Source organism: Rana temporaria, chromosome 2, assembly GCF_905171775.1.
Source record: "Rana temporaria chromosome 2, aRanTem1.1, whole genome shotgun sequence".
NCBI lineage: Eukaryota > Metazoa > Chordata > Amphibia > Anura > Ranidae > Rana > Rana temporaria.
In genome coordinates, this window is record NC_053490.1 from 369,834,632 (window position 1) to 369,858,895 (window position 24,264).

At 44.8% G+C, this 24,264-nt stretch overlaps 1 protein-coding gene across 1 annotated transcript in view; it reads right to left on the minus strand.

Moving 5' to 3' along the window:
• Positions 1-18,619: 18,619 nt before the first annotated feature.
• The window catches only part of INAVA (innate immunity activator), a 40,241-nt gene continuing 34,596 nt past the window's right edge, over positions 18,620-24,264 (minus strand). The window contains exons 8-11 of the mRNA XM_040337752.1: positions 22,957-22,986; positions 21,594-21,728; positions 21,056-21,503; positions 18,620-19,178 (exon numbers count right to left, since the gene is read on the minus strand). Coding sequence (XP_040193686.1) covers positions 19,086-19,178; positions 21,056-21,503; positions 21,594-21,728; positions 22,957-22,986 — 706 coding nt within the window. The 3' untranslated portion in view covers positions 18,620-19,085. The remainder of the gene's footprint in view (positions 19,179-21,055; positions 21,504-21,593; positions 21,729-22,956; positions 22,987-24,264) is intronic.

Genomic DNA, 24,264 nt, shown 5'->3' on the forward strand with positions numbered 1-24,264 from the left:
AGTGTTGCCTATAGTTCTACTTCAAGCACAAATTTCTGATAATTTTATGGATAGGACTAAGAAGATATAACCATGGTACAGCAGAAAACATATAGCACAGTGAGGAAGGTTTGTGGTCCAGGATGATAGGACAATCAAAATTAGAAACAGCTTGCGTTACACTAACAGTGTAGCACAAGCCAGCGGGGACACTTTCCGTGCTGCCCCCCTGCAAAGTGCTGCCCTAGGCCTGGGCCATGTTGGCCTAGGCCAGGATACAGCGTTGGAGAGGTTGGGGCTGTAGAGGAGGTCTTGGAGCCCTAGACTGGGGGGGGGGGGGGGTGTAGAAGAGGTTTTATTTTATTAAAAACAGTGTACTGAGTAGTGTACAGTCTGTTACATACTCACTTGTGGCACAGTCATTAAAGCATATGTAGCACCCTCTAGTAGTGTGCTAAAGAGGTTAAGTAAATTTAATCAGGCCTGGCTGGTTGCTAGGCCTGTTGATTTCCATTCTGGGTTGGGAGTGACTTAGAGTAGTGCTGGGTGACTCACAGGTGCCATCACTATGACCTCCAACTTCTTTCCAGAGCGTTCTAGTGCTTTCTGGAGAGGCTGGAGGGGAGGTGGAACCACCTGGGGTGTTCTGGGGAGCCCTAACCAATCCCCAACTTGGATTGGCAGGGGGCAGGCCTCCTCAAATACCCAAGGAGAAGAGTTGTCGGGTGAAAAAGCTGGAGCATGAGTGCTGAGGCTGTCGGAGCCTTAGAGGGAGCTTCCCAGTCTGGGGGGTGACCTTGGGCCTAAGCTGAGGTGCAGTCGGGACGTCGTGCAGTCAGGACACGTGAAAAGGTCCTGGACCAGAGGCACAAGAGAAAGCAAGGAGAGGACAGTGGGAAAGTGCACTGCTGAGAGACTCCAGGGAAGACAACTGGTTGCAGCCAGGAGGGCTGGTGAGTGAGTCACAGTCAGGAGGACTGGGGAGGCACACCTGGGAGGACTGGGAGCTTGCAGTCAAGGATGGGTGCAGAACCAGAAGAGTGGACTGTGGAAGGGGCAGTGGAAAGAGGCAACTGCAGCCAGGAGGGCTGACAGGGACAGAAGAGAGCTAACTGGGATCAGTAGCCATAGTTAGGACAGCTGGCACAAGGACTTCCTAAAAAAAAATTCTGCTATATCTGAGATATGCAGCAAATGATGTGCTGGAGCTGACTAGAGTAACAGTCTGCAACAAGTGATATGCTGGAGGAGTGAGGAGTGTTAGGCTTCAAGCAAGGAGAAGTCCGCACACTGCAGGAGGAAGCTGAAAGAGTATGTACAGAGAGTGTACATAGTTGTCCCAAAATGAATTGCTTTGATTCACACTGTGCATCCCACACCTCCCATTCCCATCCAAATTATAGCCCTCAATAAAAAATAAATAAAAAAAAAAACAAGTTCACTGACCGATTCATGTTTCAGTGTGCCTGTGAGTGAATGCAGGGCTGGGCAGGGTGACAGACAAGCCACAATTTTCAGCATCCCCTGCGGGAGTACCGTGTCTTGTAGAAGGAAGTAAATTACATCACAATAATGAGAAGGAAAGGGCAGACATTGTAATACAAACAATAGCCACAAGGTGGCAGCATGACCAAAAACAATTAACTAAAGCAGTGTTTCTCAACCTTTTTTCAGTTGAGGCACTTTTTATAAGTCTGTGCAATGTAGAGGCACCCAATTCTGAAATGAAAAAAACGAAACTAATGCCGCGTACACACGATCGTTTTGTGTGTGGGGAAAACGTCGTTTTATGTCTTCTGAAAAACGACAAAAAAAATTCGAACATGCTTCAATTGGTGGTGCTTCCATTGCGGTCGGCGTAGAATATGTAAATGAGTTGATACGCCGATTCACGAACGTACGCCCGGCCGCCACAGTCGATTTACGCCGTTTCCGTAAGGCATTTTCAGGCCTAAAGTTATTCCATCTATTAGGTGGAATAACAATGTTAAAGTATGGCCGCCGTTCCCGCCGCGAGATTCGAAATTTTTACGTTGTTTGCGTAAGTCGTCCGCGAATAGCGATTTACGTCGTTTACGTCCACGTCGAAATCAATAGGCACGTGCGGCGTACTTAGCCGCAGTGCACACTGGGAAATGTAGGTGCCCGGCGCATGTGCACTAACAAAAAAAGTCAAAAACATAAGGTCAAGCCTTATTGACATTAAACACGCCCCCCTTCCACACATTTGAATTTGGCGCCCTTACGCCCGCCCGCTTTAGGCTACGCCACCGTATATTAGCAGGCAAGTACATTGAGAATCATGTACTTGCCTAGCTAACTTACGGCGGCGTAGCCTAAACACGCTAAGCTACGCCGCCGTAACTATAGGCTTCGCTACTTGAATCTACCTAATAGTCCTTAGTAGTCTATGATAACTGTCTTAGTAGGGATTTGCCATGTATGGTGATAGAAGCTATGAACCTTAGTGGATCAAATAGGCGTTCAACACTGAGAGAACATCACATTTGCTAAATGGTTTGTCTGTAGAGCTAACTTGAAAGCCAAATGAGTCTTTTAATAAGGTCAGACTTCTCAGCCCAGACTTCTCTGTACGGGTGGTTTATACACTTAGGCCTCATACACACGACCGAGTTTCTCGGCAGAATTCAGCCAGAAACTCGGTCGGAGCTGGATTCTGCCGAGAAACTCGGTCGTGTGTACACTTTTCAGCGAGGAAGCCGACGAGGAACTCGTCGGGCCGAAAAGAGAACATGTTCTCTATTTCCTCGTTGTTCAATGAGGAAAGTCGGCCCGCCGAGATCCTCGGCGGCTTCCATACTGAACTCGACGAGGAACTCGATGTGTTTGGCACGTCGAGTTCCTCGGACGTGTGTACGGGGCCTCACAGATTTAAAGGAAAAATTTAACTTTTAGAAAAAAATTAAATAAATGCACATTTTATTGCAGGTATTTTTTTCTTTTGGAGCCTGCAAAGCATTGCACTAGCAATCAGCAGATCACTGGTGCCATGTCTCCTTCAGATCTGTCAGTATATCTGCTTAACTGTACATCCCGTACAGGCAGGCAGATACACTGAGAGGAAGAAATCAATGAACTACCATGGCGCTTCACAGAGCCGTGGTAGTTAGTTGAGAACTACAAGCTGACAACCGCAGGTTGATGGCTTCCTCATCTGTGGGTAAGGATTTGAGGCTGTCATCAACATAGATGTATTTTTCATCAAAATGTTGAGGATCTGTTCCAACTCAGAAAAGGTTTGCTGGGAATCTGAAAATCATTTGCACCACATCCCTTGTATATAAATAGTATATACATAGTAGATCAATAACCAGGGAATTGGGATTTTTAGGGTGCCAAAATACAATCAAAATGTTTATATTAAAAAAAATCAAAAGTTTATTTAAGAAATATTATTAAAATCGACATATTAATGTAAAAATTAGCCATACATTACATAAACAGATGCAACTAATTAGGTCTTGACATGTTTCGCCACAACAATAGCTTCTTCAGGGGTACTTAATAGCAGGCACTGTACATATGGTCACTTTAGATCAGAAATTAAACATTTTTCATAAATGTAGACAAACAAGAAACAACAATGCATTAATAAAGCAATTAACATGCATATTCACATGTGATTAATTTCCTAGATCTGCACATCTAGGAAGTTAATCAAATGTGATTATGTATGTTAATTACTTTACTAATGCATTGTTGTTTTGATTTTTTTTTATATGCAATTGATTAATTGTGTTTTGGCACCCTAAAAATCCCAATTCCTTGGTTTTTGATCTGTTCCAACTTGCTTTCACCATGAAGAGCAGTCATCTGTTATTAAAGATATGCACCTTTATTGGTATTCAATGATTTAATTGTTTATGTCATTGTCACAGTGCCACATGAACTGGAGGAAGTTCCTATGGTCTTCTCGTACAATGAAGCAACGAAACATCTATTCAATGTCAACTGTAATGGCTACTGGCTCTCTTTTGAACATAATAAATGCTTTTTCAAGGTTGTTGGTTAAATTAGGACCAGTAAGAAGAACGTAATTCGGGCATACACCTTGATACTTGGTGCCGGAGTCAAACACTATCCTGATTTTTTTCGGCCTGGGGACGAGCATGAGGAGCAGTTCTGGGAAGATGTACAGGCACTCAGAATGATGCTTGTGCTGCCTGACCACTGTACACATACAGCCGGTGGAACAAGCACTGTTCTGAAAGTATGTGGCCCATATTTCCTCTCAGAACTTCACTTAAAGGGGTTGTAAAGGTAAAAAAAAATTCCCCTAAATAGCTTCCTTTACCTTAGTGCAGTCCTCCTTCACTTACCTCATCCTTCAATTTTGCTTTTAAATGTCCTTATTTCTTCTGAGAAATCCTCACTTCCTGTTCTGTCTGTAACTCCACACAGTACTGCAAGACTTTCTCCCTGGTGTGGAGTGTCGTGATTGCCCCCTCCCTTGAGGGGGGAGGGGGTGAGCAGGATAGTCAGGACGCTCTCTACATTGCAGATAGAGAAAGGAGCTGTGTGTTAGTGAGTGTCCCGACTCTCCTGCTCGCCCCCTCAAGTGATGGGGCGAGCACAACACTCCACACCAAAGAGAAAGCCTTGCATTACTGTGTGGAGTTACAGACAGAAAAACAGGAAGTGAGGATTTCTCAGAAGAAATAAGGACCAAAAAAGCAAAATCGAAGGATGAGATAAGTGAAGGAGAACTGCACTAAGGTAAAGGAAGCTATTTAGGGGAATTTTTTTTTACCTTTACAACCCCCTTGAAGAGGTTGTCACATTTTTTTTTACCCCTGTAAGGCAAAAGGCATAATAAGTAGGGTTGTCCCGATACCACTTTTTTAGGACTGAGTACAAGTACCGATACTTTTTTTTATGTACTCGCCGATACCGAATACCGATACTTTTTTTTAAATGTGTCCCCAAATGCAGCCATGTCCCCCCACAAATGCAGCCATGTCCCCAAACATATGCAGCCATGTCCCCCACATATTGCAGCCATGTCCCCCACATATTGCAGCCATGTCCCCCACATATTCCAGCCATGTCCCCCACATGCAGCCATGTCCCCCCATATCCAGCCATGTCCCCCGTATATCCAGCCATGTCCCCCGTATATACAGCCATGTCCCCCGTATATACAGCCATGTCCCCCGTATATCCAGCCATGTCCCCCGTATATACAGCCATGTCCCCCGTATATACAGCCATGTCCCCCGTATATCCAGCAATGTCCCCCGTATATACAGCCATGTCCCCCGTATATACAGCCATGTCCCCTGTATATCCAGCCATGTCCCCCGTATATACAGCCATGTCCCCCGTATATACAGCCATGTCCCCCGTATATACAGCCATGTCCCCTGTATATCCAGCCATGTCCCCCGTATATACAGCCATGTCCCCCGTATATCAAGCCATGTCCCCTGTATATCCAGCCATGTTCCCCGTATATACAGCCATCTCCCCCGTATATACAGCCATCTCCCCCGTATATACAGCCATGTCCCCCGTACCTACTGTTAATCACCGCGGCACGGGGAACATTACAGTCAGCGTTCGTTTGAACAGCTGTTTTCCCCGCCGCGCATAGACACTCCCCCTTGCTCGCGATTGGACAGATCCGTCCAAGGGGGAGTGTCTATGCGCGGCGGGGAAAACAGCTATTCAAACGAAAGCTGTCTGTAACGTTACCCGTGCCGCGGTGATTAACGTGGCAGCGGCGGCGTTGGTGGCGGGGGGAAAGTATTCTATTTTAGTATCGGCGATATTAGCGGGAGTACGAGTACTCCCGCTAATACTCGGTATCGGTCCCGATACCGATACTGGTATCGTATCGGGACAACCCTAATAATAAGCTAGTATGCACTGCATACTAGCTCATTATGAAATACTTACCTTAGAACAAGGTGTCGGACATTCATCTGGTCCACGCCGAGGTAGCTGACATGTTGCCTTGGGGTGTCTTCTGGGTATCGCGGCTCCAGCGCTGTGAGTGGCTGGAGCCGCGATGTTGTCACTCCCGCGAATGTGCGCGGGAGACTTTTTTCTGGGAATGTCCGGCGTCTGCATGCGCCGCTGCAGTCAGCGGCTCATTGCAAGGGGAATATCCCCTAAACCGTAAAGGTTTCGTAGATATTTTTTTACCTACAGGTAAGCCTCATTATAGGCTTACCTGCATGGGCGTAGGAACCGGGGGGGACGGGGGGGACTCATCCCCCCCAGGAAATAATGCGGGGGGGACAGGTATAGTAAAATCCCCCCCAGGTTAGGATAGGGAGATCGTCCCCGGATCACAGGCAGTGGCCGCCGAGTCCAACTGCGGTCACTGCTTTTCCCCCCCTTCAGTGCCGATCCAGCCCCGACCCCTCCCCTCCACTCCCGAGCGGCGCACAGCTGATTGCACACAGACATGCATAGCTGTGCTGGCCGCTCTGCTGAATGGGAGAAAGGAGCAGGAAGGGGGCGGGGCCCAGACTGACACTCGTGTTCAGACTGAGGCCACACTACACCTGACCAGCCTGAGCCTGCAGAGCCAGAGAGACTTGCATGTGATGGAGAGACAGAACGACACAGTTGAGGTACAGGGGGGAGGAGGTATATTTTACAGAGAGGGGGGAAGTTAGTTTACAGAGAGGGGGAGGTATAGTATTCAGAGGGGGGGTGTTACAGACAGTTTACAGAGAGGGGGAGGTATAGTAATGGGGAACAGGACTCTTATCTATTCATGTCATGTATTTACTCTGGCACTACCACTCTAACCTGGCACTACAACCTAACCTGGCACTACCACCTAACCTGGCACTACCACCTATCCAGGCACTACTCTATACCACCTAACCTGGCACTACTGTATACCACCTAACCTGGCACTACCACCTAACTTGCCACTACTGTATACCACCTAACCTGCCACTACCACCTAACCTGCCACTACCACCTATCCAGGCACTACTGTATACCACCTAACCTGCCACTACCACCTAACCTGGCACTACTGTATACCACCTAACCTGCCACTACCACCTAACCTGCCACTACTGTATACCACCTAACCTGCCACTACCACCTAACCTGCCACTACCACCTATCCAGGCACTACTGTATACCACCTAACCTGCCACTACCACCTAACCTGGCACTACTGTATACCACCTAACCTGGCACTGCCACCTAACCAGACACTACCACCTAACCAGGCACTACTGTATACCACCTAACCTGGCACTACCACCTAACACTACCACCTAACCTGGCACTACTGTATACCACCTAACCTGGCACTGCCACCTAACCTGACACTACCACCTAACCAGGCACTACTGTATACCACCTAACCTGGCACTACCACCTAACCTGGCACTACTGTATGCCACCTAACCTGGCACTGCCACCTAACCTGGCACTGCCACCTAACCTGGCACTGCCACTTAGCCTGCCACTACTACCTAACCTGGAACTATTGTCAATCACCTAACCTGCCACTACCAGCTAACCAGTTAATTTTTGCTAATACCATGTGGGTTAATTTTTACTAATGCCATGTGGGTTGATTTTTACTAATGCCATATGGGTTAATTTTTACTAATGCCATGTGGGTTAGTTTTTACTTATGCCATGTGGGTTGATTTTTACTTATGCCATGTGGGTTAATCTTTACTTATGCCATGTGGGTTAATCTTTACTTATGCCATGTGGGTTAATTTGTACTTATGCCATGTGGGTTGATTTTTACTAATGCCTTGTGGCCCATGTGGCCCATGGCATAAGTAACAATTAACCCACATGGCATGTGGGAGTCCGAGTTTACTGAATAAGAATTTACCTGGCGAGTAAAAATGCTGTCCCCCCCAGATTTGTAGGGGTTCCTACACCCATGCTTACCTGTAGGTAAAAGTAAAAAAAAAACACTATACAACTGCTTTAATGCGTGCCCCCAAGCCAAAACAAATAAGCTATTAAAGCTAAACTCTAGGCCACATATGTCAAACACAAGGCCTACGGGCCGAATCCATCCCAAAAGGCCTTGTCATGTGGCCTTCTCACCAGGTTTTGCAGCTGGATTGTGGCAGAATTCTATTCGCCACCTCCGGCTCTCACCCACCTTGTCATTTGAGGGGGGAGGAGGTTGGTGTTGCACTGTGTATGTAACGCACCCCTAAACTCTGCTCTCTGTACGTATCGCACCGCTAAACTCAACTCTGAACTCTGTACATAGCGCATCCCCTGCTCTCAGTGAGGAGAGCTCTGACCAGTGGCGGAATTATCGGGGTCACCACAGTCGCACTTGCAACTGGGCCCTGCAGATCCGCCACTTCAGGGGGGCCCATTCGTGTGCCAGTGCGAGGGGCCGTCAATATGGCTTTGCTGACTACTGGGAAGCCCGCCGCGCCCCCTGCCCGTTCGTTCCGCCGCGGGGAGGGGGGCTTTCGCCCGCTGAGCGGAGAGAACACTGGCTGAGAGAGACTCTGCACCATCCTGCCCGCCTATCCAGAGAGAGAGACTGTAGGGAGGCGGGGCGGACACTGAAAAATGAAGTCAGCTGACACCAATCGAGTGGAGGGGAGGTGCTCTTCCCATGAGGAAAGGCACGGTGACTGAAGTAAGTGATGGATTGCAGTGTAATCGATCCATCCAAACCTCCACCACCTCTGCTTCTTACTGATCCCATCCCTACCCCCATCACTTCTACAACAGAGGTGATGGGGGGGATAGGGATGAGATCAGTGGGGGGGAGATAGGGATGAGATCAGTGGGGGGGGGGATAGGGATGAGATCAGTGGGGGGGGGTGGAATCAGTAAGAGGTAAAGGTGGTGGTGGGAGAGGATGGCACCACCGTTGCCACCCCCAAAGTACCACCGCTGCCACCCCCAAAGTACCACCGCTGCCACCCCCCACGTACCACCGCTGTCACCCCCCATGTACCACTGCTGCCACCCCCTAAGTACCATCGCTGCAATCCCCCAAGTACCACCGATGCCACCCCCCAAGTACCACCGATGTCACCCCCCAAGTACCACCGCTGCCACCCCCTCAACATCACTGTTGCCACCCCCTCAAGTACCACCGCTACCACCCCCCCCTCAATTATCACCACTGCCACCCCCTCAACGTCACCACTGCCACCCTCCCTCAACTACCGCCGTTCCTGCCTCCCTAAAAAAATATATATCAAAATCATGATTTTTTGGGGGGGGGGGCCTTCGTGATTTCTTGCACCGGGGCCCTGAAGTTTATAGTTACGCCTCTGGCTCTGACAGCTGATTGTAGGAAAGGGATACCCTCTCCTTTTCACAACACACAGGAACAAAGCTGAGGCTGTCAATCATCTGGATGTCCCTCCCCTATCACTATTTTTCTCTTGGTGTCGGGAAAAATTTACAGAACGGATTCATGCTGATAGCAGAGGATTGAAGCAGCAGACAAAAGTGACACTTGGTGCTCTTAATTGAGACAAGTGCACACTAGGCACATGCTTTGTTCATATTTAAAGGGGTTGTAAAGGTTCATTTTTTATTTTATAAATAGGTTACTTCAAGCTAGTGCATTGTTGGGTCACGGAACTTTTCCTTCAATTTCCCTTCTAAATTATTTTTTTTTCTTTGTTTTCTTTGTCTGAATTTCTCACTCCCTTTTCCTCCTCAGTAAGCTGTTCAGTAAGCTGTTCTGACTGACTTTCCACCGCTCGGATGATGGTGGAAAGCTTACTGAGGAGAAACAGGAGGTGAGAAATTCAAACAAAGAAAAAAAAACATTTAGAAGGGAAATGGAAGGAAAAGGTAAGTGAACCAACAATGCACTAGCTTAAAGGAACCAATTTAGAAAATAAAAGACGAACCTTTACAACCACTTTAATGTCTGAGGTTTACAACCACTTTATTTCAAATACATATGCAGCAGGGCAAATTGCTGTTTCCATGCAATATAAGTGAACATGACATCAAAATCACAAATGGGTATACGGTATTCCAGCCCTAGTACATTGGACCAAAACACATAAGAGTTACTGTTCAAAATCACGTAGGAGCTGCCTCAGAATAGAAGATTCTGCCTGCCACATACCCCAAATTGTCCTAATTTTTTTCAGGCAACCACTGTGGTCATAGATCAGTTTCAGGAGCCTTTTGGTAATCTCTGCTTTCCTTTGTTGTAAGGTAGACACCTGCCTTGAATCTATACCTTAGCTATCAACTTCTTGGCAGTAAACAAAGCCACATGCATAATGGTGCATGGATGAATGTTTCATTCTAAAGACTTTGGGCAGCCATACATGGATTGAAATTCGGCCAGTTCAGCAGAGACTGAATGAGACTTCCATGTAAGGGCTACCTGGTTGTACACAAGTTGATCTACCAATCTTCTTGTGTATGTAGCGCTACCCCCTCAGGAGCCGCTGGTTAGATTGGGATCGGCATAATTATGTTACCTCTGTGATGTGTCTAGGGGTGATGACGATTATGAGAGCAATGACGGAATGTCCAGACAGTTAGTTGACGTTTTCTGTGCCTTTATTTTGGGTCAAACATGACCAACAGTCAACGTGAGGTAGATAGAGAAAGGTTGGTGAAAAGGATAAACTTTGCAGATTCAGGCTATGGATAAGAGAAGCAGTCTTGCCTCCAATAAATATTCTTGCTACGTCGCCACTCCAGCCGTAGTGGGTATAGTGCCCCTGGACAGGTCCCTCTCACAGGCCTGGCAGCCAGGGCGTCACTCGAAACCACTGAGAAGGAACAAGTCTCTGCCACCGACTTGGCTATAATAGACTTAGGATTAGTAAAGAGCCTCTGCCACGGCCCAGTACTCAGGAACATGGATAGTAGAGCGAATCCTTTCAGTCAATAATTTGCCTAAATCTCCCTCAGGTAGATTTCCTATATTTGGGGCCACCGACTGACAGTTTGCAGCATACAACCTGCCAGTGTTCGGTCACCCAGATCCCCGATGGTTTGTCTGAGTCCTATTGGATCACCTGCCTCCGGGCTCACCTCAGACCGACTCCCCACCGAACAGCACAAATCAGCTTGGGATCTTCCTTTTGAAGTGTGGAGACCCAGTAAGTCACTGGGGCCCCCTTTTAGCTTTGGTTGTACCGGGCCATGAGGTCCCAGAGTCAGGAACTCCGCGTAGCACGGGCGCCCCGGCCTGGTAGGCCATATCGCCGGGGCCAGTGATGTGCGCACACCCTAAAGGTGGGTGCCGCACCAGGAACCTGCGAAGAACCCCACAAAATGGCGTCCGCCACAGAAATACCCTCCCCCAGCATGCCCTGCGAGGGAAACACTCCTCTGATTAGCTGCTGGAGAAAAGGCGCCTCCGCCTGGACCCCTCTGGCGCCACCTGCCATCCAGAGATGGAACTACATCTCTGGAGCACAGAATAACCCACAGGACAGTCCAGGGCTGGCGACAACAAAAATTTAAACAAATAAACATGGATGAGAGCAAATAACTCTCTCATCACACTAAATTTGACATAGCACCTGTACTGAAAAGTACACAGGCGCTACATGTGCAACCAGCCTGTCAGATCTTTGCTGAATGATCAGTGTCACCAGCTACAGCAACAATTATGTGTCTGGGGGTACCAGAGAAGGTGCTAAAATAAACTAGTTTTCCCTGGTCACTTGGGGCATAGTATGGGTAATAATTTGCTAACTAAACTGGCATGCAATGAATTAGAAGTAGATAGATGAGCTTATCAGTAAGTTTTAGGGAGACTAATTGTTGGCTGATTGGACGCTTTCCCAAAGTCTTATCATCTACAGGTCCCAAATTAGCCTCCCACAACATCTTTCTTTTATATGCCTGAACTTGGGCAGGGGGGTCCTTGAAGGCAGCAAAGAACTTCAAAATCATTTGTTTGGCAAAAGCCAAACAATTATCTGCAAGCACAGGTAATTTGCGCCCAAATTGCCTGGTCACTGCATGTCTAAGCTAAAGGTATGGGAAAAGAATAGAATTTGGAAACTTAAATTGCTCTTTTAGACCTGCAAAGGCTTTGAGTTGCCAACAAGTTAGGATCTGAGCTAAATGAGTGATAACATGTCTACATCAGCTCAGCATGGGGAACCATACAAAGATCGATTCTGCCAAATTTGAGTGTGACTATTTACCACCTAACTACCTAGTTTGGACATAGCTATGTCCCATCAGGTTGGAAGATTGTAGGCCTTTTGTATTGTAAACAACATTGGTAATATCAAGAGAGTCCAGGAGAGGGGTGATAATGTTGGGGCCATAATGTGTACTGAAGAGCTTCAGCAATGTACAAATAGGAAATATGATAATTCTGCAAAACCAACTAGTATGAATTGAAATCTGGCTATGCCAAATCTCCCACTGTTTCAGAGTGGAGCAGTTCAGTTTTTTGTCTGCTGGAGCCCCAGATAAAATGTTTTTTTTGTAGGGAATCTAAGACTTTAAAATATTTCAAGGGCTAACAGATCGGAGAGTGCCAAAGAATATAAAGGATTTTGTAAGGAAGAATCATTTTAACAAGGTTTATATAAAAATCCTGCGCTTATCCCATTACCACTTTTGTGGGAATAAATGGAAGTGTTTAGACAAATCCCTTCACCACAAATACCACTTACCAGAAATTGTGGATCTCAAGTTATAGAGATCACACGCGCCTCAAATAATCCAAACAGGTTCAGTAGTAGCCAAGTTGGGAAAGTTGTTTATTCCACTGGCGTTCATACAGATAACTCCACTGGTAATAACTCCCCATATGCATGGATAAAAAATGTTTAAAAAAGTATTTGACTACTGAGTCCGTTTGGATCAATTGAGGTGTGTGACCTATAAACTGTACAACTCAATTGAAAAACAATCTGAAATCGTAAAAAAATAATATGGTTGCATAAGTATGCACACCCTCTTATAATTGGGGATGTAGCTCTGTTCAGAATTAAGCAATCACATTCAAACTCATGCACACCTTACCTAATTTAAAGTACCTCTTATTAACCCCAAATAAAAGTTCAGCTGTTCTAGTAGGCCTTTCTTGACATTTTCTTAGTCGCATCCTACAGCAAAAGCCATGATCCACAGAAAGCTTCATAGCATCAGCGGGATCTCATTGTTAAAAGGTATCAATCAGGAGAAGGGTACAAAAGAATTTCCAAGGCATTAGATATACCCTGGAACACAGTGAAGAGTAGACCAGTGGCGGTGTGTCCATAAAGGGCGCATGGGCACCACCCCCTCTCCTGGCACCGCTCTCTTACCATAGATAGTCTCTTGCATTGCATGAAACTATCTATGGTTGCCGCTGACACTCCCTTTTCAGGTAGGATGCAGCATTTTATGGGGCACAGTAGCGGCAATTGATGGGCACACTGGCAGTAATTGATGGGTACAGTAGCTGTGATTGATGGCACAGTGGCGGCAATTTATGGGTACAGTGGCTGTGTTTGATGGGCATAGTGGCTGGGTTTAATAGACACAGTGGCTGCATTTGATGGCACAGTGGCAGCAATTGATGGGCACAGTAGCTGCATTTGATGGGCACAGTGGCTGCGCTTGATGTCCACAGTGGCTGCGTTTGATGGGCACAGTGGCTGCGTTTGATGGGCACAGTTGCTGCAATTGATGTTTTTTTTCCAGTTTGTTTGCACCCACAAAAAAATTTGAGCACCAGCCGCCAACGTTGAAGACTTTAATTATTGAGTGGAGAAAATATGGCACAACAGTGACTTTACCAAGAACTGGACATCCCTCCAAAATTGATAAAAAGACGAGAATGAAAACTGGTCAGGGAGGCTGGCAAGAGGCCAACAGCAACATTAAAGGAGCTGTAGGAATATCTGGCAAGTACTGGCTGAGTGGTACATGTGACAACAATCTCCGTATTCTTCATACATCTGGGCTATGGGGTAGAGTGGCAAGACGAAAGCCTTTTCCTACAAAGAACAACATTCAAGCCTGGCTAAATTTTTTCAAAAACACATCTGAAGTTTCCCAAAAGTATGTGAGGAAATGTGTTTTGGTCTGATGAAACCAAGGTTGAACTTTTTGGCCATAAATTCCAAAAGATATGTTTGGCGCAAAAACAACACTGCACGTCACCAAAAGAGCACCCTACCCACTGTGAAGTATGGTGGTGGCAATATCATGCTTTGGGGCTGGTTTTTTTTTCTGCTGGAACAGGGCCTTAATCAAGGAAGAGGGAATTATGAACAGTTCCAAATACCAGTCAATATTGGCACAAAACCAGTGGCGTTGCTAGGGTGGGGCGGTCTGCACCCGGGTGACACCATCCTGAGTGCGGCGAAAGCCCTGTCTCCCTATGGCAGTATTTTTTTTATCTGGAACACCTCCCAGCACCGCGGCCGTGCTAGCCTGGAATGTGTGTGTTTTTTTCCTCCTCCTCCGCTCTCTCACTACTTTAAAGGGGTTGTAAAGGATTTTTTCCCCCCCTAAATAGCTTCCTTTACCTTAGTGCAGTCCTCCTTCATTTACCTCATCCTTCAATTTTGCTTTTAAATGTCCTTATTTCTTCTAAAAAATCCTCACTTCCTGTTCTTCCATCACTTTGTGTATCAAAAGACAGTGGTCATCAGATCAGTAATGAGGGTGGATCTTCCCAGCGGGGACACAAACAGCAATAAAAACAAAGGGGTTCAATCTTTTCCCTACTTTATCATACACTTTATTAGATAATTTAATGTATTTTTTAGTGCATGCAAAGTAAATATCAAAATCTGACATGTTATCAGCCGCTTGTCATAAACTGTACATTGGAGCTTAAACTCGAAGAGAAAGAAACAACACAATGAGCCTATTAGTTGTACTGTAGTGCCCACTCACTAACAAGACATGATGATGGAAGGAGAGAGCAGAATCACATACAGATGAGTTCATCAGTCTTCTGTTTCTGCTTTCACTGCCCAGTCACAGCCTATAACGCCTACAGCCACCAGAAATCTATCGGGGAGGGATATATCAATGTGAAACAGCTTAAAGTGGACGTAAACCCTTAAATATACCCAGTGAAGTGAATAGCCTCAGATTATACACCTACATAAGTTTTGCTTGTTTATCTGCACCGTTCTGTTTTTTCTACATTCCTTCAAAAGTGCAAAAGTGTGATAAAATCTTTCTGCATCTGTCAGTATCACAGAGGAGGGGGGCGAGAGTTGTAGTTAGAGCTCTTGTAAACTGTGTGAGAGCTGATTAACCACGTGCTTAGTGGATACTTAAACCGCCTTCCTGCCCAGGCCAATTTTCAGTTTTCAGCGCTGTCACTCTTTGAAAGACAATTATGCGGTCATGCAACACTGTTCCCAGATTACATTTTTATCATTTTTTTCCACACAAATAGAACTTTCTTTTGGTGGCATTTAATCACTGCTGGGTTTTTTATTTTGTGCTAAAAAAACAAATATAGACTGAAAACTTAAAAAAAAAAACGGTTTCAGAATTTGTTATAAAATTTTGCAAACAGGTAATTTTTATCCGTCATTGATGTGCACTGATGAGGCTGCACTGATAGGCACTAATAAGGCGGCACTGATGGGCATTGATAGGTGGCACTGATATGCACTGGTGGGCACTGCTTAGTAGCAATGGGTGTCTGTGTGCGTGAACGATGTCCCTCTGACAGAAGCTGGTGAATCAGCTTTTTTTGTTTCTCCTCGCGCTTGTCAGCGTGAGGGGAAAAAAAGCAGATTACAATCTTCTGTTTACATTACGTGATCAAAGATCATTGGCTGACAGCTGATCACATGGTAAGGGGCCCAGGATCGGGATACCCCACTTTACACACATGGCACAGGAACAAAAGAACATGCAGAGCTGTATTCTGAATAGACAAGCTGTGTACCGAGCTCCCTCCCTGTCACAAATTTACCTCATGTGTCTGGAAAACTTCTCAGAAGTGAGTGACTCATGCCGATAACAGAAGAACAAAGCACCAGAGAAAAACAACACTTAGAGCTTTGGAGAGACACATAAACACTACAGATATATGTGCCTTGTTCAGATTTCATGACTGAGATTTACAACCACTTCAAAACCTTATGCAGCAAGGGTGACCCTACACATACAAATGTCAAAATTTTACAATTTTCATCACATTGACCAATAACTATGTATGTCTAGGGCCTGCCCACACTATCTATCCAATTCACATCTAATCAGGTATTTCCACACATTACATAGGTCGGTCTTAAAGTGGAAGAAAGCCTAACTATAAAGATTCTTAAAAATGCCCCCCCCCCCACCCTATCTGCTGCAGGGAAAAGGAGGGAGTGCTGACATTGGCAGGCCATAGGAGCCTATGTGTTATCACAACATACAGGGATATACAATGTAATACTGACATAAAATCACACACATAGGTTGGACTTGGACTTTTTTTCAACCTCACCTACTATGTAACTATGGCTCCCGGCAAGGTTGTCTTTAATATTAATTAATTAGATTTGCAGGCAGTGTGGGCTAAAGGGGCAGTTGCTTTGGGCCCCACAACAATGACTGAGCCCGGGGCAGCTGCCCATTTGGACCTGTGCTAAAGATGGCCCTGGCTCCCCAAATTCACAGCCGTTTGCTGAGTGCTCTGTTATACAGGTACATTTATTTCACTAATGCAACATTATATGCAAAGCAAGATAGTTCAAGCCGTGATTTGTCATAATTGTGAGGATTACGGCTTACAGCTCATGAAAACCCCAAATCCATAATCTCAGAAAATTTGAATATTGTGAAAAGGTGCAATATTCTAGGCTCAAAGTGTCCCACTCTAATCGGCTAGTTAAGCCATAACACCTGCAAAGGGTTCCTGAGCCTTTAAATTGTCTCTCAGTAGGGTTCAGTAGGAATCACAATCATGGGAAAGACTGCTGACCTGACAGTTGTGCAGAAAACCATCATTGACACCCTCCATAAGGAGGGAAAGCCTCAAAAGGTAAATGCAAAAGAAGTTGGATGTTCCCAAAGTGCTGTATCAAAGCACATTAATAAAAAGTTATGTGGAAGGGAAAAGTGTGGAAGAAAAGGGTGCACAAGCAGCAGGGATGACCGCAGCCTGGAGAGGATTGTCAGGAAAAGGCCATTCAAAAGTGTTGGGGACTTTCACAAGGAGTGGACTGAGGCTGGAGTCAGTGCATCAAGAGCCACCAAACACAGACAGATCCTGGACATGGGCTTCAAATGTCGTATTCCTCTCGTCAAGCCACTCCTGAACAACAAACGTCAGAAGCGTCTTACCTGGGCTAAAGAAAAACAGACCTGGTCTGTTGCTCAGTGGTCCAAAGTCCTCTTTTCTGATGAGAGCAAATTTTGCATCTCATTTGGAAACCAAGGAGCCAGAGTATGGAGGAAGAATGGAGAGGCACACACTGCAAGATGCTTGAAGTTCAGTGTGAAGTTTCCACAGTCTATGTTGATTTGGGGAGTCATGTCATCTGCTGGTGTTGGTCCACTGTGCTTCATTAATTCCAGGGTAAACGCAGCCGTCTACCAGGAGATTTTGGAGCACTTCATGCTTCCTTCCACAGATGATCTCTATGGGGATGCTGACTTTTGTTTTCCAGCAGGACTTGGCACCTGCCCACACTGCCAAAAGCACCAAAACCTGGTTCCATGACCGTGAGATTACTGTGCTTGATTTGCCAGCAAATTCACCTGACCTGAACCCCATAGAGAATCTATGGGGCATTGCCACGAGATAGATGGGAGACATGAGACTGAACAATGTAGAAGAGCTGAAGGCCGCTATTGAAGCATCCTGGTCTTCCATAACACCTCAGCAGTGCTGAGTACTGAGTACATATGCATGCTTATAATTTTCAGAGGTTCGATATTGTTCTATGTACAATCCTTGTTTTATTGATCGCATGTAATATTGTAATTTTCTGAGATTGTGGATTTGGGGTTTTCATGAGCTGTAAGCCATAATCATCACAATTATGACAAATCACGGCTTGAACTATCTTGCTTTGCATGTAATGAGTCTCTCTCATATATTAGTTTCACCCAGGGGTCAAGTCCTGGGGAAAAAAGTGTGGGAACTCCCACCCAAGATCCACTCCCCCACCAAAAAAAAAAAAAAAATGATACGCTCATATGCATAATTACTAAACCGCATGTTTTTTTTTTTTTTCGATCCACTGCACCTTAGTAATTTAGCAAGTTCTTTCTAAATCCCGTGATAGCTCGTGGCAGACCTCCGCAATGTCTCCTGGGAACAATGACAAAAGCTCCCAGGAGACATTGCGGCATGGAGGAAGTGACGGAATACCCGCACACTACCCGATGAATCCATATACAGGAAGCGGCCAGTAACATAAAGGATTACTAAGGTTCGCCTGCCCCTGACAGTGACTCGAGCTGGGCATCGCCGCTTAGTGAAGGATTGGCTCGGGCGGTTCGGCGGCTCTAGTCCTGCAAAGGGAACCGCGTTCCTGCTGTGAAAAAAGTGCAGGGACTCCGTTCCCACGCGTTCCTGCAGGACTTGAGCCCTGGTTTCACCTTTTAAGGTGCATTAGTGAAATAAATGAACTTTTGCACGATATTCAAATTATTCGTGTTTCACCTGTATGGTCATGTGACCAGACCAGAGTGGGTTCACAATAAAAAAGGACAGGTTAGTATAGGAAGGAGGAAACTTTTCTTTAGAATAGTTAGGATTTTTGCCCACTTTAATTGGGATAAATCTTTGTGTACTCATCAGTGGATACACAAAGCCTGGGCTATAAGGGAATCACATTTTTTGTTGGTTTTATTCAACCTTTGCTTTGTTTCTGTTTTTAATAAATAATAAGAATACAACATATTTTACACATCCAAAATCTTGTGTTACTATACACCACATTCATCTTAAGCAGCATAATATGTATTTTGTGCAATGTTATTTAAACATAGTAGCATCATTTTAACATTGGTAACACTGCTCTGCAATGTATAATCTATTGTAAATAACAACATAATTCTCTGTCCAGCAAAGAGACCTATACACAAAGAATAAGACTGACAACATAAAGACTGTCAGAAAGAAATACATATAAAAGACAGGGAAATGCAGAAGCACTGTAAGGGCGGCCTTGTGATTTCATTGTTCTTTGTACTTTTGTCAGTTTCTACACTTGACTTATAATCTGTGCCTCTTCAGGATCGTACCATTGCAGGGGGGCCCCCTCTGCTGTTCTCCTTAACACATGGAAAGGTGCTATCTGTGTGCACAAGAGATTATTAGAGTTAGGAAAACAGCAATTGCTAACATGATACTTGTACAGTATGAGATAAGCTGGAGAAATAGATGCAAAAAGGGCAGAAACAAACCATATAATGCACAAAAAAGGGAGAGACGGACAAGGCCCAGAATGATGGGCCATAAACAGTAATCAATATCTAGGGGGAGGGGGGGGGGGGGACAGGCGCACAAACTCAAAAGGGATGCTGGTAGTATTAATAATTTTACTTTGTTATTCTTTCTCTGGGTGTGTCCTGCATGTGAAGCTTATCACATGCGGTCTCCAACAGTAATACTTAGCAGTGGTTTTTACTAATATTATCATAAGACACAGGGTGTGGGCCTTGTACAAAAAGGCATCATCATTTAGGTGTATCTAGGGCAGGGTTTCTCAGTCCTTTTCCTTTAATACACCCTCTGAGAATATTCACATTTTTCAGGCACTCCAATCTAAAATTGGGTTCCCTTTCACATAGAAGCCTCATTCTAGAATCCTCTGCCTTTACAAAATAGTCCTCAGCCCCCCCCCCCCCCATCTTTACTCCTCTGCTTTCACATATGAGCCCTCAGTCCCCCCCCCCTTATCTCAGGGTGCTCACTCCCCCCTTTTACATCAGAAACCCTCAGTCTCCCTCCGTCACATCAAAATGTCAGCCCTCCCCCTTTTCATGAGAGTTCCTAATCCCCCTTCACATCAGAATCCTCTGCACCCCTCTTTCAATGTCCTCAGTTCGACCCCCTCCCCACTTTTTCACATCAGTGATCACAATTCACCCTCTCCTTTCACATCAGTCCCCCTTACCCCTATCACTTAAAGGCGTTCTAAAGGGTGAAGTTTGTTTTACCCTCATGCATTTTATGCCCCCCCCCCCCCAACCCTTACCTGAGCTTAATTCAGCAATATTCACGATAGCCTTAGCTGTCCCAGGACGCTCCCTCAATGCCTGAGACAGCAGCAGGAGCCCGTTGGCTCCCCCTGTTGTCAATCACAGCCAGTGAGCCAATAAGGAAAGAGCGGGGAGGGGGGCCAAACCCTATGTGTCTTATGGATGCAGAGAGCTGCGGCTTGGGAGCAAGTGCACAACGATGTCTATTAGGCAACCAGCTTTCTCTGTGGACGCTGGCTGTGGGGGTCGAGCCAGGAGCGCCGGCAGGGGCCCAAAAATAAGAGGATCGGAGCTGCTCTGTGCAAAACCACTGCACAGAGCTGGTAAGTATAACATGTTTGTTATTAAAAAATAAATAAATAAAATAGTAAAGCTTTAATACCACTTTAGGAAGACAGCAACCCCCCCCCCCCCCAAGCACACATTTTTTTCACAAGAGAGACCTACCTCCAAATCTTCACCACAGTGCAGCTGTGGCAGCATAACAGTGGGCAAGAGGTGGTGCAGATAAACAGAGGCAGACTTCCACACACTTCTGAATGCTGGGACTGCCCTGAATGCCTCCCACCCTGGATTAGTCATTTATTATTATTAAGCGTACATGTCTCCAAAATAAATTTTACAGCAGCCAGATTAATCCACAAGGGGATGTTGTGGCTTCACCCTGAATTAGAGTCATGTGTTTCCATTAAATAGTAGATGACTTTCGCTAACATTTTTGGAGCAGGCACCAAATTATTTTTACGGTATGTATTTCCATTTGTTGACAGCCTGCCCACCTGTACCATGAAAACACCTGTCGCTCTGCTAAAATACAAGATACAGCATGGCACCCCTGAGTAGCCAAAATGGCACAGCCGGGTGCCTCCATGCCCTGGTTGAGAAATGCTGATCTAAGGGGCCATGATGTCAACTTCGTAATAACAGTATACCAATATTTAGCCAGTACTAGAAATCACCAGTTAGTTACCTGTGTTTTTTGTGAGCCTAAAGCAGGACTCCAAGATATCCCTCTGCGAATCCTTACAGCTCCTTTCCTATCTAAAGATCTTGGTCTTATTGCATCGGATCCTCTCATTCGTGCTCTGGCATGCCAACCTCTTAACTCGTCCGTAACTTCAGACTTCGAAGGTCCATATATGACACTGTGCTCCCTTATAGATGGCGCACGTGTAACCAAAAGAACATTACTTTTTGGCGTTAAAGGACAGTATGCTAAATTGTAGGAGGGTTGAGGGCTAGATGACTCCAATAGTGACTCGGAGGAGTTTGACGTGTACAGTGGATTGGAGGATATGTAAACTGGATTCGACAATGAAAGAGTACTCAAGTTATTATTCTGTGAATTGTTGAAACTCGTTGCTCTTCGACATATTGTTCGCCCTCGGATATCAGAATCTCCTGGGACACTCTGAACTCTGCAGAAGAAAGTAACATAGAATGATGTCTCTGGATTCAGAAAAGAAATAGAGGAATTTATTTTTTTAAGAAACAAAGAGCGTGATTACCTCACTGAATAAGACGCAAGCCTTTTGTTGCTTCTTTCTGGGCTATCCTGTAAGCCTAAATGTGCCAAGTTGAGGTTATTAACACTCTCTGTGAATGATTCTTCTGATACAGGGGTTACTGCTGGGCTGCTGTTGCTGCAAAAATAGAATGAAACACAACAACGCATTAAATTATAACTAAAAGGCCCAATTTTTTTTAGTTGTGGACAAAGAGAAGAGGGATAAGAACACCAATTAGTTTTTTACTGCTGTCTGTGGCCCTGTTAGGGAGATTCACTATATTTGTACCATTATCACGGACAGAAAAAGTAAAAGAAAATCCCAAATTTTGTCCCCAGAACAATAAGAGGGGAAATCCTACAAAGTGGGCACTAATTCAGAGGGGCCCAAGGGATTCCCTTAATTTGCAGGGATTTCTTCTCACTTCCAGTTTTGACAATGGGACTGGAAAACATTTTTAATCTCCCCAACAGGACACAGAAGGCCAAAACAAAAATAAAAAATGACAGGGTTTATAACCCTCCCTTACTCTATCTAAAAAAAGACAAAAAGTTTTGCCTATAGTTCTACTTTAAAGTGGATGTAAACCCGATTCATGAAATTTGAGCTGGGCACATATATTTGCAGTGTTTTGTTATCTCTCTTCAAAGAGCTAAGTCCCGTAGCTTTCTCCTGAACTGTTCCTCTGTTATCAGCCTGATAACTCCTGACAAATTCTCGGACACATCAGATAAAAGCAGCCTGAAATTTCTGTCAGGGGAGGTTGCTAAAATAGATTAGCAGGGAGCTGGCCCTGTTACAAAACACCTCTGCCTATGTGGAGAGGGGGTGTGTGCCTTTGCTCCAATCAGCAATTTAAGCTATCTTGGCTGTATGCCCAGACATCACACTCTGTGTTAAACAGGAAGAGAAAATCTCTTAACAAGATCTGAACTTTCTAGGCAGATGTGAAGATAGCAGATATACATGTAAAACCTATGTAGGGAGATTTGGTTCATCCCTGTGTATCATCTGAGGCTGTTCACTTCACTGGTTGTATGGAGGGTTTACATCCACTTAAAGTCAGAGATCAAATGTGTTTGTTTTATAGATTTTTATTTTTATCAAACAGTTCAATGGTTATAAATATATGTGCTTTATATCAGAATAAAAAAAGTTACCTCCATAGCCATATGTCCTGCATGAATAAAAGGGAAACTTTAATTGTTTGGGTGAGTTATATTTATTCACTTATTGTATTCATTTTTTTTTTTGCTTAAAAGTGTTTAAATAGATTTTTTTTACTGTTTATATGAATTGTGCACTATTGATATGGGAATCAAAGCAATATTGATTTTCTATGGGAAGTGCTTTACTTACTAACCCTCTCTGAATAAACTCTGTATGGAGCCATCTAAACAAGAAAGATAAGAGGGGTAAGACAGAGGACGAATTACACTTCTGACTAATGCATTTGTGTGTAAATTTAGCTTGAGCTATTGAGCTCTTAAAACAACATGCTTTTTCTATAAAACAGGTAAGTATAGTTAGAAAATCACTTAAAAAAAACAGAGGTCATCCACCCCCCAGCTGGTTAAAAGGAAATATACAAAATGTGGCCACTGTATAGCAGAATCATGATTTCCTTTGTATTGCAATGTTAGCTTTGTTGTACTTTTGCAGTGTTTAATCTGTGTTTTTTATTGTATACTGCGGTATTTCAAAAGGGACATTTTGTTAGTCCCATGTGTCCTTTTTTTCCCCCTACAGTATTGTTTTTTTTTAATTTTGTATTTTCTTAGCTATATATTTTATAATTAACTACTTGCCGACCAGCCGCCGTATAACTGCGCAATAGCCCCTAGCTATACGTTGGCTCTCTACGCGGCCACTAGGGGTGCGTGCGCGCCCCCCGCTCGTTCCTGACTCCCGTGCCCGGGCACCTGCGATTACTCGTTATAGTGCGAGGACTGGGAGCTGTGTTTTCTCCCCTGTCAGGGGAGAAATACCTGACCGTCTGTTCATACAATGTATAAACAGCGATCAGTCATTTCCCCTAGTGAGGCCACCCCCTACAGTTAGAACACACCCAGGGAACATAGTTAACCCCTTCCCCGCCCCCTAGTGTTAACCGCTTCCCTGCCAGTGGCATTTTTATAGTAACCCAATGCATTTTTATAGCACTGATCGCTATAAAAATGCCAATGGTCCAAAAAATGTGTCAAAAGTGTCCACCATAATGTCGCAGTACCGGAAAAAAAAACGCTGATCGCAGCCATTACTAGTAAAAAAAAAAATATTAATAATGCCATAAAACTACCCCCTATTTTGTAAACGCTATAACTTTTGCGCAAAAAAATCAAACGTTTATTGCGATTTTTTTTTACGAAAAATATGTAGAAGAATACGTATCGGCCTAAACTGAGGAAAAAATTTTTTTTTTTATATATTTTTGGGGGATATTTATTATAGCAAAAAGTAAAAAATATTATTTTTTTTCAAAAGTGTCGCTCTGATTTTGTTTATAGCGCAAAAAATAAAAACCGCAGAGGTGATCAAATACCACCAAAAGAAAGCTCTATTTGTGGGAAAAAAAGGACGCCAATTTTGTTTGGGAGCCACGTCCCACGACCGCACAATTGTCAGTTAAAGTGACGCAGTGCCGAATCGCAAAAAGTGGCCTGGTCTTTGA